We start from the raw sequence: 15,456 nt of genomic DNA on the forward strand, positions 1-15,456 counted from the left end.
ACTCATGGATGCACTCACGGCTCCATCGACTCTGGCTCCAATTCACTTTCTGTGTAAAAACTGTGTCCTCTCTCTGTATTTGCTGCTGTCAGACTCGTCATTTTGGTCTTAAATGTTCATATTAACCTGCTCTACATGATCCTGGGGTTTTTATTTCACTATTGTGTCTGTAAATCAAGATATGAACATTAATAACAGACAAATCAGGCGCCTTCTTTCCCCAAGGTCGTTCCCGCTAGCGTTAGCAACAGGTTTGATCATCAGCATTGCTAAGCGCCCGCTCCTTGTTAAACCAGTAGTGTGAGCGGAAAGGGGCGTTACCTTCAACAGCCTCGCTCTGGATTGGCTCTTTGGTTGCTATGATACTCGTGGTTAGAATTCCAAATATGGAACTGTGCTCCAAATTGCCCCCTATCTCTCTATCGCTCTAGCCTCCACGAACTTCATTTGGAGCTGGATGCTGTGGGTGATGTCAGACTCACTTAGTCCACTTCTATATACAGTCTGCGGTGAATAAGTGTAGTGTTAAATATGAAATATGAATTAAAAACTGTTTTTTTTTAAGCTTTGTATCAATATAAAAAATTAAACTCATCATTGTAATGTGTGAGTCCAGTGTCTCTTAATGAGGAGTCTCTCTGGAGTGACCGCTCTGGACTGTGAGTGACTGCATTGGTCTGGTTTGTTGTTGATTCTCGTCTCTTTCCCATTCACAGAACACAGATCAATTTCACAGTGGCCATCGACTTCACTGCCTCCAATGGTGAGTGATGACTCCTCTTACTACAGCAGTGCCGTGTGCAGAGGGGCGGGGCAGAGGGGTGTGGTAGAGAAGGGCAACTCTATAGGCCAGTCAAAGGTTAGCATTAGCTTAATTAGTGCAACTTTTAGCTAGTTTAGATTGGTTTGCCCTCCCTCACTGCTGTATGAAAAAATATGTTAATTTTTTTTTATTTTAAGTTAATTATGTTTTTGTTCATGTTTCTTTATGTGATTGTACTATATAAGTGAACATGTGCACCAGGGTCATATAACTCCTTATGACAGAAATTTAAGTCCTTGGTGACAGAGATTGTGACCTATTTGAGTTTGTTAATGGTTTTGTTTTTATTTTGTATATTTTCAGTGTCTCTCTGCTTGTGCTGGGAACAATCTCATAAACAATGACCATCAGAGAATGCACTTTAAACATCAGTACCCCCTCTTTAATACCCCATAGAAGTCAAATACCCCCTGAACTTTAAAAATAAACCTCCTTCCATACCTCTGTGTACCATGTGTCTAATGTGTATAGTGTGTAAAGTGTCTCCTGCCCCCTTCTGGTCAGTGTAACGTTATGTCGTCTCCTGTAGGTAACCCGTCCCAGTCCACGTCTCTGCACTACATGAACCCATACCAGCTCAATGCCTACGCCATGGCTCTGAAGGCTGTGGGTGAGATCATCCAGGACTACGACAGCGACAAAATGTTCCCGGCGCTGGGATTTGGAGCTAAACTGCCCCCTGATGGGAGGGTGTCCCATGAGTTTCCTCTGGTTCGTACTCTACTGCACATACACTCACTGTTTGTACACGACAAATCTGTTTTTCTCAGAGTGTCCTATTACCTCATTCTACTGTTCAAGAATCTACTGTTTAAATGATCATGAGAGAGATGGTCCATTATGATTTATTCAGTTGATACAGTTCCATTTGTTGATGTGCTCCATAACAGATACATACCATACAGGGCCAGGGGGGCAAAAGGGGGCCACTGCAACCACAGACTGAATAAAGAAGTGGACTAAGTGAGTGTGACGTCACCCACAGCGTTTGGCTCCAGTCAAATGAAGCTCTTCGGGTTTAGCAGTTATAGCGGCTAATTGGGAGTAGAGTTCCATATTTGGAATTACAGCCGCGAGTATCATAGCAACCAAAGAGCCAATCCGGAGGGAGGCTGTTAAAGGTCACGCCCCTTCCCGCCTGCACCAATGGTTTTTCAGGGAGTGGGTGGTTAGCATTGCTGTCAATCAAACCACGATAGTGTGAGTGACATCGGGGAAAGAAGGCACCTGATTTGTCTGTTATTAATGTTCATATCTTGATTTACAGACACAGTAGTGAAATAAAAACCCCAGGATTAAGTAGCGCAGGTTAATACGAAAATTTATGACCAAAATGATGAGTCTGACAGCAGCAGTTACAGAGAGAGGACACAGTTTTTACACAGAAAGTAAATTGGAGCCAGAGTCGAAGTGCACCCATGATCACTTCCTGTTTGAAACACGGCGGCTACAAGACCCAGAGTCTAAACATGGCCATGAAGTCAATGGGCCATGCTCTTTGTCGCATGTTGCGAATTTAGCCTTTAGCGGCTATGTACACCCGATCCTGTCCATGGACCATGTGCAGTTGAGCTACTCCCCCGTGAGACTTTGAGCAACGAGAGCGAGCAATGCGGCCGTGAAGGAGGCAAGGGAATAATGAATAAATTACAAATTACAAATGCTAATGTTTATGCTTCCAGAAGTATCTGAGCCATGTTCTAAACCTGTGGCTCGTTCACGACAGTTGGGCTCTTTCACATCGCTCACATGCTCATGCATGTTGTACCATGTGACCACTCTAACCAATCAGAGCTTGTGTTTAGTTAGAGCGGACACAGAGTGCAGCACTAATCCAACTCGAGACAGGTCTAAGCAGCAATACCCTATCCAGTTATTTTAATAGATCCCTGGGCGGCTACCAGGTTAGCTATGTTCATTTATGTATACAGACTGTGATTTCAGCCTCAGTTACAAATGTTTGCAGCTCATTTCAGGCGCTTAAAATAATGCCCCGTCATAGAAGTGAATTATGTTTGCTCCTTTTGAAACTCGAGAGCCCCTCAGTCAGTTTGGTCTGCACCTGGGAGTTAATATTATTTTCTTTTTTAAAGCCACAGTGTCTTGCAAGATATATATGCAAGATTTTTCATTTTGGTTGTGTATTGCACTGAAAAAACATATACGAACATATGTCTGTACTATAATATTCCACAGTACTTCACAGTATGGCATGAAGCTTATCTATCGCTTATCTTAAAAGTGCGGTTTAAATTTTCTGTTTCCATGGAATCATGCAGGTGATGTCCCATCTCCAGAGAATCCAATAGTAAAATGCATATGTTTATGAGCTGTAGTTACCCACAGGCATCAATCTTTATTTCTAAAGCTCTTTACAACACTGGAGGTTTCCAATACAATCTATACATATTGAGTGAGGTTTGGAGCCATATTGGGAGCCAGTTTGGGGCCATATCAGGTGGCAGTTTTGGGCCATATCGAGTGCGGTTTGGGGGCATATTGGGGGGGGGGCTCTGGGGCTGGGGACAGAGACAGCTCTATCACCCCAGTGTTTGAGTCTGGCTCTGGGGACTGAAGCAGAAGTTAAGTCCCTGTTTGAAGGGGCATGTGAATTATCTTGTTGATTTTTATTAGTGACAACATCTTCTGTCTCTGTGTTCAGAAAGGAAACTCAGGGAAGTCGTCCTGTAATGACACCAAGGGCATCACTGTTATGCCATATTAATGTCAGAAATAAACTCAACTAAAAACCTGACAGTATTTGCGTTGCTTTGTGTGTGCTCAGAACGGGAACATGGAGAACCCGTACTGTAACGGCATCGAGGGCATCCTGGAGGCGTATCACCAGAGCCTGAAGACTGTGCAGCTCTACGGACCCACCAACTTCGCTCCCATCGTCAACCACGTGGCCAGGTCAGAAAGCACAGCACGCCATCGATGAAACGTACAAAATATGTACTCCTGATGCTGCAGCCGCCGTTATTAATGAACATACTTGATAAACAGGCTGTAAACAAGTCGGATTTTACCATCATTGTTCCACTTTCACTTTCATACAACAGTGTCCTTTAACACAGGGGATAAGGTGTCTTGGGTGTTGGTGTCTTGCACAAATGCACAACAACAAGTCCAAAGTTATTCCTCACTTACCTTATGCATTCAGAGCATCCTAAATATTCACCATGATGAGTTTTTAAGCACTTTTCACAACTTTCAGTGACCAGAGCGGTGTTTTGCATCACTATAAAGCTAACTAACATGCTAACCACACTCTTCCTGATTTTTGGACGTAAAAGTGTTATACTAGATGCAGACTGTAGCGTAGTTGGTAGAGCGTTTGTTCAGTAAACTGAAGGTTGGCGGTTTGAATCTTGCTCTCAACATAAACATCATTGGTTGAGCGGTAAAATGCACTGACCCACAGTTTGACGGTGCGATTCCAGCTCCCACAGATGAATGCTGTCGTTGTGTTCTTGGGCAAAACACTTAACCCACCTAACCCCCGTGTGTGTGTGTGAGGGTGAGTGGTTCCTTGATGTATAAAAATGGGACCGTTTTACAAATATTGCTCAAATACATGGGGGAAAAAAATCAGGTACAGCCCCTTTAATTCTTCAGCTCTTCAACAACATCCACACAAACGTAAATATAAGATCTCAGGTGCTTTCAGATCAACATTTTGAGAGGTCTGATCCGCTTTTGTTCATCTCTTTCGGCCCATAAAAAAACATGTGGTTTGAATATTTATAACCAAAATACCAAACACAAAACGCTGCAGAGTGAACAGACCGAGCACATTGGCTGCTATCTGCTCCATCTGCAAAACGTCCATTATCACGTCCACCTGGGCCTTTATCCCGAGCCAAACACAAACGCTCTTTTGTGCTTTTATTAAATGGAGTCAAAAGCTGTGGATCTCACTCAAATAATGTTTTATTTTACATTTGAAAAGGTGGAACAGACAGAGGGGTTGGACCATGACTTTAGCTTTCGAGCTAACTCAATCCCCCCTCGCTCTCATTACAGTAATAAAGAGAGAAGCCAAAACATGGACTCGAGTAAGAGTAACTTTACTTAGAAATATTATTACTCAAGTAGAAGTGCAAACTAAGTGGTCTAAGAAATTACTCAACAGAAGGGGAGAGTGAAGGGGAGGAGGGGCGCGGTCTGGAGACTATAGAGAACAGTGTGATTGTTCTAACAGGTATCCACACTTCAGACTCCACCCAACACCTGACTGTAATCAGGTCAGTCCTGCGTGATGTCACATAGTACTGCACCGTCATGCACCGCGCCTTACTTCTTCTATGAGAAACAAGGTATATTTTCTTTCATCTGTGGGAGCTGGAATCACACCGTCAACCTGAGAAAGTGGACCCGCCCGCTCAACCAATGATGTTTATGTCAAGAGCGGTATTCGAACAGCCAGCCTTCAGATCAGTGGATGAATGCTCTACCAGCTGAGCCACTGTCGCCCCCTGTGGACTAAATACTGTACCAAATTACTGACCTACTTTCTATATCAGATAAAAACATGATGATGACCTGACTGTTTCCGGGTTGTTTTTGCAGATACGCGGCTGCGGTCCAAGATGGCTCTCAGTACTTCGTCCTCCTCATCATCACCGACGGAGTCATCTCAGACATGGCACAGACCAAAGAGGCCATCGTCAACGTAAGAAACAGCAACTTTATATGTGTCAAAATTTAAAGGGCCCACATTACTCTGATCTCTGTTCAAATGTTATTTCCTTGTCACAAACGGACCTGGAGTTGTGTTTTGTTTCATTCACACATGTTTAACACACAAAGCCTTTTTCTCTCAAACTGAAAACACTCTATTCCACCTTGTGATGTCATCATGTGGTAATACAGGAAGTGCTCCACTGTGTTTTTAAACTCCATACACCTTCACTAGAATCATTTAGATCATTTCAGCCCTGGAATTGCCAATGTCTACTGAACTAAAGGTAAAAGGAGTTTGAAAACTACCACTTCATGACATCACAAGGTGGAACAGAGCATTTTGAGCTTTGGAGATGTAGACAGACTAATAATAAAGTGTTACTCAAACATGTGTGAATGAAATAAAACACAACTCCAGGTCTGTTTTTGAGTAACTTCGTTACTCTCAGGCTGAAAATAAGAGAAAATACTGAAACAAGTCACATTTTTATAACTTTTCTTACTTAAATATGAAACAAACCTTCACTCCTTCAAACTCAAAACAGCATTAATATTGTGACTTAATTAGATGCCGTTTTAGCGATTTCCAAACAGGCGTGGTGCATGAGGCGCTGGACAAGACGCCCAATTAAACACAACTCAAACACAGTTCCACTCTCTCCTGGTTCATATTTCCACATAAAAACCCCGTTTGGAGCACAGAACACGGCACTTTGGAGCGGCCATCTTGTCTTCTCTAATTACTTCAATTTTCCAGTGTTTCTGTCGGAGCTGCAGCACTTATCGTCTCTCAAAGTCTCGGCTCTTTGTTTACATTTCAGTTTCACATTTGGAGAAGTGTTTGGACAGTTTAGCTGCAGATGGGATTATTACCAGCTCATATTCATAAACAAAATAAAACACTGCTCCTCTGCAAAAGTCATTCTAAAACAAGCAAACTTTTTAAACAAATATGGAGTCGTTTAGGAGGTAAAAGTGAAAGTTTAAATGGTTCACGTCACAACTTCTGTCTTTATTGTAGTATTTTTTACAAGTTTGGATTCTTTTATGTCATCATTCCTGTTGTGTTTGTGTCATTATAGTTCTCATCTCTGTGGATCGTTATGTTACAATTGACACATTTTAAATCACAATATTCATCTAAAACCACTTCATAAATGAAACAAGTCCGCTGAATTCCACATTAGAAAAATGCGGTGCCCAATGGTAGCCAATGGGAGCTGACATCATCACAACAAAGCGCCGCGTGCTGTCAGCGCCCCCTATGGATAACTGCACATCACACAAGAGCAGCACATGTTGTTTCATTTGTACCAAAATGACTACGCGACGCTGCCGAAGCCTATGAGTATCAACGATTAAGAAAATAAAACTGGAGAAGGAAGTGTGTACGTCACAGTGGGCGTGTACAGGTGGAGGTTAAACAGGAATAGATTGACAAAAATGGCGTCTTGAAAATAGTGGATTAAAGATTACTCAAACATGAATCACTCCAAATACAACTTCAGAGGCTCAATGAGAAGAAACGACTAGAACATGGACAAAGATCTGAACAGTCTGATTTAAATACAAAATTTCACTTTTTAGACTTAATACTTTTACTCTTACATGAGTAAAAGTTGAATGTTTTCTCTTCCCTCTGTGAGTCGGTCTAAAGTGACAAAAGCTTTATGTTGACAATATTAAAGTCACACTGTGTAACTTTCCTGTGTGTGATATCACCTGCCGGTCTCCGTGGAGATTTGCATGAAATGTTCCATGTGCTGCTATGGCATTTTCTATTGTGTGTTATAATGTGTGTTTTTTATTACTGCAACAATACCTTGAAAAACATGTATCATTATGAGTGTGGCCACCTCTCCACAGATCTGACCTGTAACTTTGCATCACCAGCTTGTCTCCATGGAGATGTACATATTAAATGTCATACTGTGGAACATTATAAGCAAAGCAGTATCAGTTTCAAGAAGCCGAGCAGGGGCAGAGCCACTGCCAGAAAAGTCCCGTAGTGCTGCTTTAAATGATCTGAACATTTGTGTTTGCTGCAGCTTCGTCAGATGTGATTCAGTTTGGCTCATTTTTGTGTCTGTTTGAAAATAACAGGTTTAGTGGACTATTTAAGGTTTTGTCCTTCACATTCGCTTCAAATTATAAATCAGATGGAGACGGTAAAATATCAGGGTTTGAATTAAGTCAAAAATCAGCTGTGGCTCGGTGAAACCAGAGCTGATCCACAGTCTCATCCCTGGACACTTCACATATCTGAGCATAAAGACTCGTCCTTCAGTTTCAGACATAAGAAAACAAAATGACAGGACTTTAGCAAAAGTCAGCTCTGATTTAAAGAGGCGTCTCACCTTGAGAGCGAACTCTGAAGATGTATGTCAGTGATTCAAATGGAAAAGTGGGTTGTCCATTGCTGTCTCAGAAGAGAACGGCTCTGTATGAAAGAGCCAAAGTTTAATCTGTCAACTGGACAAAATGTTTTAGGAGTGAAGACGTTTGGCTGCTCATCCAAGCTGCTTCCTCTGTTGTGGTCAGATTACTGCTGGACACTGCCTTATATCTGTCTGAAGGGAGGAGCTAACTACACTGAAACTATAAACAGCTTTAGTTTACAGTTTCAGCCTTAATAGGCCTACTGGCTTGCTCTATTGTTTTCTTTGTTTCCTTGGTTTGCTTTGGGTCTGAGGTGGAGTTATAGATGTGGGAGAGGTGACGTCTCAGGCCTCCATTCCTGTTTAAGGAAGGATCGTCTTTCCTAACAAAAATTGCTTCTTTAACTCCCAATTAACAAGCATTTTTTGTTAGGAAAGACAATCCTTCAACTACAACAATCCTACAACTTTTTGTCCAGTTGACAGATTTAACTTTGACTTTTACTATGGATCAGACCTGAGGCACTACACAGCTCTGTATGAAATATAGTGATAAAATGTATTTATAAGGACGACGTTCTGCCTCAGTGCCTCACCTGCTTGTTAATCATTGATAAGGACCAGCCGCACAAGAAATGAGATGGAGAGAAGGTCTTTTGGCTGTTTTTGCTTCACAAAATGGAACATATTTCAAGGGCGTTCAAAAATGGAGACTCTCGTACCACAAATGCACTTTAATAATCTGGTAATGAACATTTATACTCACACCTGCTCCTGTTTTAATGTTTTATACAGACTTCTATACTTCTGTGTTATGTTTGTGTAATGATGCCACTGTCTCCTCCACGTCAGTATTGGCATAAACTAACATCAGCTGTTAACAGAGATGTTTGGAGCCATAAACAATCACGAATCAAACTAAAGAGAAACTACGAACACAATGAGATCAGACCTGGATGTTTCGGTTCAGCCCAAATTCACAAGAGTCGAGGCAGAAACTGGAGGGGAGCAGGTCCGTCCTCTCCAGCAACTTCTAAATCTTTACCATGACTGTTTATATAAATGGACATAGCTAACCTGCTAACCGCCACGTCCCAAACAGGAAGTGAGCGTGGGATCCATCAACTCTGACTCAAAATTCACTTTCTGGGTCCCCTCTCTTTAACACTTTTAACCCTGAGGTTGGTCCTGCCAGCGTTAGCAACAGGTTTGATTGACAGTGTTGCTAAGCGCCCGCTCCCCGTTAAACCAGTGGTGCAGGCGGGAAGGGGCGTTACCTTTAACAACCTCGCTCTGGATTGGCTCTTTGGTTGCTATGATACTCACAGTCAAAATTCCAAATATGGAACTGTGTTGTAGATTAGCCGCTATAACTGTCCTATAACTAGCCTTGATGAATTTAATTTGGAGCTATTATGTCAGAGGTGCCCAAACTTTTTTTTATCGAATATCGAAGATGGTGTTCAGTGCGGTGCTTTACACACAGCTTTAACAGAGCCGCTGTGTGTTAATAAGGCCTGAAACATATTCACTTTAGGTCTGTGTCATGATGCAATGTGATGTTTCAGGTTATAGTGGTAGAAATAGTTTAATTTGCTGTTAAAAGTGCTGCTTATGAACAACTGGGCCGGTTCAGCAGGTCTGAGGGCCAATAAAAACTGGTCTGAGGGCTGCATTTAGCCCCTGGACCACAGTTTGGACCCCCCTGTATTATGTAGATAGATAGACAAATAGATAGAATCAGGAAGTGCACTGTCAACATGCTCACCACCAGGTGTTTTTAGCTTTACTGTCACAACAAAACTCTGCTTTGGTCTCTACTCAGAGTTGTGAAAAGTGCTTATAAACTCAACACTGGATAATTTTGAAATTCTAAATGCATAAGGTCAGTGAGGAGTAACTTTGGACCAAACTGTTTTAAATTAACTTGTTCAGTTTTTTTATGTTTTTAAGACAGAAAAATCCGGTACAGCGCTTTTAGGTTTTGCTGTGCGGTGTGTCACGTTCATAAACACCACTATGGTAGAATTATTTTGTAAAAGTTATTATAAAAATACTAACATTATGTGCAACTTTTCCAGTCCTTTGGGTCACAGTTTCGTTTCCTGTTTTTCAAATACGAGCGTGATTTCAATATGAGAGGAATATTTTGTGGGTAAATAAACAGCAGATCTGGTTTGTCCCCAGCGAATTTTAGATCAGGTTTTGTTTTGTGAGTATTTCTTTTTATTTATTTATTTCATTCCTCCTCCTCCGGGCGGCGCTCTGAACTCAGCAGACTGGGTTTAAAGGGAATTTGCGACTGTTAGTGAAATGCACAGAACAGCCACACCTTCCTTTTAAGATCTTGCCTGCTGCTCGGCCTTCTGGGAAACGGAGTCCAGGACTTTATCTCTCTCCTCTGTCTCTGCGTGGACCACAGAGGAGCAGGTGTTTGTGGAGGAAGGAGAGACTTTTACATATGCACAGCATTATGGAGCATTCAAGTTCAAACTGTGAATATGTGTCTTTTATAAAAGTTTATATCTAGACCACAGACTGTGTAAAGAAGTGGACTAAGTGAGTGTGACGTCACCCACAGCTTTCAGCTCCAAATGAAGGTCATCGAGGCTAGAGCAGTTATAGGGGCTAATTTGGAGCAGAGTTCCATATTTGTTTCTGTTTCAGTCTAAAAAGAATCTAGAGCAGAGTCTAAGAAAGAGTCTAAAGCAGAGTCTAAGAAAGAGTCTAAGAAAGAGTCTAAAGCAGAGTCTAAGAAAGAGTCTAAGAAAGAGTCTAAAGCAGAGTCTAAGAAAGAGTCTAAGAAAGAGTCTAAAGCAGAGTCTAAGAAAGAGTCTAAAGCAGAGTCTAAAGCAGAGTCTAAAAAGAATCTAGAGCAGAGTCTAAGAAAGAGTCTAAAGCAGAGTCTAAGAAAGAGTCTAAGAAAGAGTCTAAAGCAGAGTCTAAGAAAGAGTCTAAAGCAGAGTCTAAAGCAGAGTCTAAAAAGAATCTAAAGCAGAGTCTAAGAAAGAGTCTAAAGCAGAGTCTAAGAAAGAGTCTGAAGCAGAGTCTAAGAAAGAGTCTAAAGCAGAGTCTAAAGCAGAGTCTAAAAAGAATCTAAAGCAGAGTCTAAGAAAGAGTCTAAAGCAGAGTCTAAGAAAGAGTCTAAGAAAGAGTCTAAAGCAGAGTCTAAGAAAGAGTCTAAAGCAGAGTCTAAGAAAGAGTCTGAAGCAGAGTCTAAGAAAGAGTCTAAAGCAGAGTCTAAGAAAGAGTCTGAAGCAGAGTCTAAGAAAGAGTCTAAAGCAGAGTCTAAAAAGAATCTAAAGCAGAGTCTAAGAAAGAGTCTAAAGCAGAGTCTAAGAAAGAGTCTAAGAAAGAGTCTAAAGCAGAGTCTAAGAAAGAGTCTGAAGCAGAGTCTAAGAAAGAGTCTAAAGCAGAGTCTAAAAAGAATCTAGAGCAGAGTCTAAGAAAGAGTCTAAAGCAGAGTCTAAGAAAGAGTCTAAAGCAGAGTCTAAGAAAGAGTCTGAAGCAGAGTCTAAGAAAGAGTCTGAAGCAGAGTCTAAGAAAGAGTCTAAAGCAGAGTCTAAAAAGAATCTAGAGCAGAGTCTAAGAAAGAGTCTAAAGCAGAGTCTAAGAAAGAGTCTAAAGCAGAGTCTAAAGCAGAGTCTAAGAAAGAGTCTAAAGCAGAGTCTAAGAAAGAGTCTAAAGCAGAGTCTAAGAAAGAGTCTAAAGCAGAGTCTAAGAAAGAGTCTAAAGCAGAGTCTAAAGCAGAGTCTAAAGCAGAGTCTAAAAAAGAGTCTAAAGCAGAGTCTAAAAAAGAGTCTAAAGCAGAGTCTAAAAAAGAGTCTAAAGCAGAATCTAAGAAAGAGTCTAAAAAAGAGTCTAAAGCAGAGTCTAAAAAAGAGTCTAAGAAAGAGTCTAAAGCAGAGTCTAAGTTTGGTGGCTCATTTATGAAGATGAACATGTGTTTTGGGCTCCGTGTTTGTTGTGGCCAAACTGAACCTCTGCCACTGAGATTTGCTCAAACACCGGGCGCCATGTCTGACTCTCTGATGTCTGACTCCCATTATTACAACAAAACTTTATTTACACACAAGAATGCTGCTGTTGTGTCCTTGGGCAAGACACTTAACCCAGCTCTGTGTGTGTGAATGGGTGAGTTTCCTTGATGTAAAGTTCCTTGAAGGTGTAAAAGCACTAAACTAAAGGACCAAACTGCATTTAAATTTCATGGTCAAAAAACATTGTCCTTGTACCGTGGGGCCAACACACCTTTATATGTCACCCCCACAGGCACAAAACGGGAGCGCCACCTGCAGGCCAAACAAATGGCATACAATTTGGGTCGAACGGCATTAATCACATGTTCCATAGTTTGTATTTTTTCAACCATCTTTTACCTAAACCGACACTCAGGGAACATATGTGGATTTTTACAGTTTGTTTACTTAAAAATCCACAGCAGACTGCTCATGTCACAAAAACATTGTATTTTAGTGTTTTTTTTACTAAAGTGAAGGCAATTCTATAACTGTTACCTAGCAACCATAATGTTAACAAGGGTCAGAACTGTACAGTCGTTAAGGCTTAAATTACCCTTGTGTTTGAGTGTTGATGACACAGAGGGATCCTGTTTTATAACTCAGAATTACTTCCTCTATTTTTGTACTTTTTTCATAGACTGACACTTAACTGATGTCAAACTCTCACAAATATTTAGCACAGATAAAGTCCACCAAACAAGTCAGAATTACAAACATGAAATCTACACATGTTCTTCCTTTTATCTGGGGCTGGGTCGTGGGGGCAGCAGTCCAAGCAGGGACTCCCAGACTTCCCTCACCCCAGACACTTCCTCCAGTTCCTCCGGTCGGACCCCAAGGCGTTCCCAGGCCAGTCGATGGACATAGTCCCTCCAGCGTGTCCTGGGTCTTCTCCAGGGCGCTCCTCCCCAGGGAGGCATCCAGGAGGCATCAGGAACACGCGCCCGAGCCTCAGTTGCTCCTCTCCACGTGGAGGAGCAGTGGCTCTATTCCAAGCTCCTCCTGTGTGACCAGAACTAAACCAGAACAAACACAGGCCTACACAAGGACTGAACCAGGACTACACCAGGACTAAACCAGGATTAAACCAGGACCAAACCAGGACTAAACCAGGACTAAACCAGGACCAAACCAGGACTAAACCAGGACTAAACCAGGACTAAACCAGGACCAAACCAGGACTAAACCAGGACTAAACCAGGACTAAACCAGGACTAAACCAGGACCAAACCAGGACTAAACCAGGACTAAACCAGTATCAAACCAGGACTAAACCAGCACCAAACCAGGACTAAACCAGGACTAAAACAGGACTAAAACAGGGCTAAACCAGGACTAAACCAGGACTAAACCAGGACTAAACCAGGACCAAACCAGGACTAAACCAGGACCAAACCAGGACTAAACCAGGACTAAACCAGTATCAAACCAGGACTAAACCAGCACCAAACCAGGACTAAACCAGGACTAAACCAGGACTAAAACAGGACTAAACCAGGAGTAAACCAGGACTGAACCAGGTCATGAAGTGAAAACTGCACTTTAAACACTTTAAACACCTCTGTTCTGCCTACACTACTGCAGATCTATCTCCTCTTCCTCCTCAGTACAAAACCCGTCTCCTCTTCTTCCTGTTTGGGCGTTTATCTGCAGAGAGGAGAGTCCCACCCGGAGTGTTCTCTCTCTCTCTCTCTATGCTCTCTCTCCGTCTCTGTGGCTTCATTCAGAGCTACAGTGTTCTATAAAGAGCCGTGTTCTATAGGGAGCCACGTTATATAAAGAGCCACGTTCTATAAAGAGCCGAGTTCTATAAGTAGCCGTGTTCTGTTAAGAGTCGCATTCTGCAAAGAGCCACGTTCTATAAGTAGCTGATTTCTGTAAAGAGTCGTGTTGCATAAAGAGCCATGTTCTGCAAAGAGCTGCATTCAATAAAGAGCCGTGTTCTATAGGGAGCCGTGTTCTATAGGGAGCCGTGTTCTATAGGGAGCTGCTTTCTGTAATGAGCCACGTTCAAATTCTGTAAAGAGCCGTGTTGCATAAGGAAGAGAAAATAAGAGGAGGATAGAAATAGGGCAATAAAAAGTAAGAGACAAAACAGAGAGAGTCAGAAGAAAGAGAACAACAACAGAAGGTGAGAGAGAAAATATAGAGAGTCAGAATAAAGGAACAGTAGAAAGGGAGGAAATATTAAGAATTGAAAGAATGAGAGAGAGAGAGCAAGAAAACGAGTTAGACATACAAAGGAAAAGGAGCGAGGGAGAAAAAGAAGAAAAGGAAGATGCAGGAGGAGCAGCAAAAGAAAAGAGAGGGAGTAGAGGAGTGAAAAGGAGAGAGAGGGAGGCAAGAGTTGGGGAGAGAGTGAGCTGTAAAGACAGGGATGAAAGAGAAGGGAGCAGAAGAGAGAAGTGAAGGAGAGGGAGAGAAGGAGGAAGTACTTAAGAAAAGAGTAGAGAAAGATGAGTTGAGAGAGGGGTGGAGGGGGAGAAGGAGAGAGGCGGACTAGGAGACTGGGGAATAGAGGAGTGAAAGAGGAGAGAGGGATGAGAGCGTAGCGTGGGAGGACATTCTGACAGGAGCCTGCTCCCGATAATCACACTGACTTTACCCATAATGCATCTGTGGAGTGTGTGACTCCCTGCTCCTCCCTGCAGTGAGGAGGTTGTGGGATAGAACTCCTGCCCCAAAGCGAGAAGGTTCTGGCTTCAACTCCCATGTCCCCCAAGCCTCTTTGTGTGGAGTTTGCATGTTCTCCCTGAGTCTCATCGCCTGAAACAGCACAATGGGTCAAATGCTCCAGCTCCTGACAAAGACTAGACCCAGACCTGGATATGGGTCCACTGCTCCTCACAGTAAGCCAGAGACACTGAAGGATGGGTCAAATGCAGGTGTAATCTAGAGACACTGAAGGATGGGTCAAATGTAGATTTAAACCGGAAACACTGAAGGATGGGTCAAATGCAGGTGTAATCTAGATACACAGAAGGATGGGTCAAATGCAGATTTAAACCGGAAACACAGAAGGATGGGTCAAATGCAGGTGTAATCTAGAGACACAGAAGGATGGGTCAAATGCAGGTGTAATCTAGAGACACTGAAGGATGGGTCAAATGCAGAGGGGGATATATAGACCTTTAGATGGAGAGATGGTTGGATGTTTGACTGTGTCTGTAGGTCCAGTTTTCTAAAAACTTCTAGAACTTCTGTCGCCTCTCCAGAGATCTGACCTGTAACTTTGCCTGACAGTGCCTTCTTCTTTATAAATGTGAAAGTCCATAGTGTGGAACATTCCAGGTAGAGCAACAAGAAAGTTCCATAGTATGCCTTTAACTGTTTATGTTTAAAGCTTCTATAAAGACTTAAAATGATCATGGGCTCCATCGAATCTGACTCCAATTCACTTTCTATTGAAAAACTATAACCCCTCTCTCTGTAACTGCTGCTGTCAGACTCATCATTTTGGTCTTAAATGTTCATATTAACCGGCTCTTCATGATCCTGGGGTTTTTATTTCACTATTGTGTCTGTAAATCAAGATATGAACATTAAT

At 42.2% G+C, this 15,456-nt stretch overlaps 2 protein-coding genes across 2 annotated transcripts in view; both read left to right on the forward strand.

Annotated features, from left to right (window-relative positions):
* Nucleotides 1-15,456, forward strand: part of cpne5b (copine Vb) — a 163,127-nt gene that overhangs the window by 139,914 nt on the left and 7,757 nt on the right. Inside the window, exons 14-17 of the mRNA XM_033967231.1 lie at nucleotides 717-763; nucleotides 1,353-1,534; nucleotides 3,609-3,736; nucleotides 5,396-5,498. Coding sequence (XP_033823122.1) covers nucleotides 717-763; nucleotides 1,353-1,534; nucleotides 3,609-3,736; nucleotides 5,396-5,498 — 460 coding nt within the window. The remainder of the gene's footprint in view (nucleotides 1-716; nucleotides 764-1,352; nucleotides 1,535-3,608; nucleotides 3,737-5,395; nucleotides 5,499-15,456) is intronic.
* myl6 (myosin, light chain 6, alkali, smooth muscle and non-muscle) overlaps nucleotides 1-15,456 on the forward strand; it is a 207,088-nt gene that overhangs the window by 47,426 nt on the left and 144,206 nt on the right. The gene's annotated exons all lie outside the window — the stretch shown is intronic.

The sequence above is a fragment of the Periophthalmus magnuspinnatus genome, chromosome 5, assembly GCF_009829125.3.
Source record: "Periophthalmus magnuspinnatus isolate fPerMag1 chromosome 5, fPerMag1.2.pri, whole genome shotgun sequence".
Classification (NCBI taxonomy): Eukaryota; Metazoa; Chordata; class Actinopteri; order Gobiiformes; family Gobiidae; genus Periophthalmus; species Periophthalmus magnuspinnatus.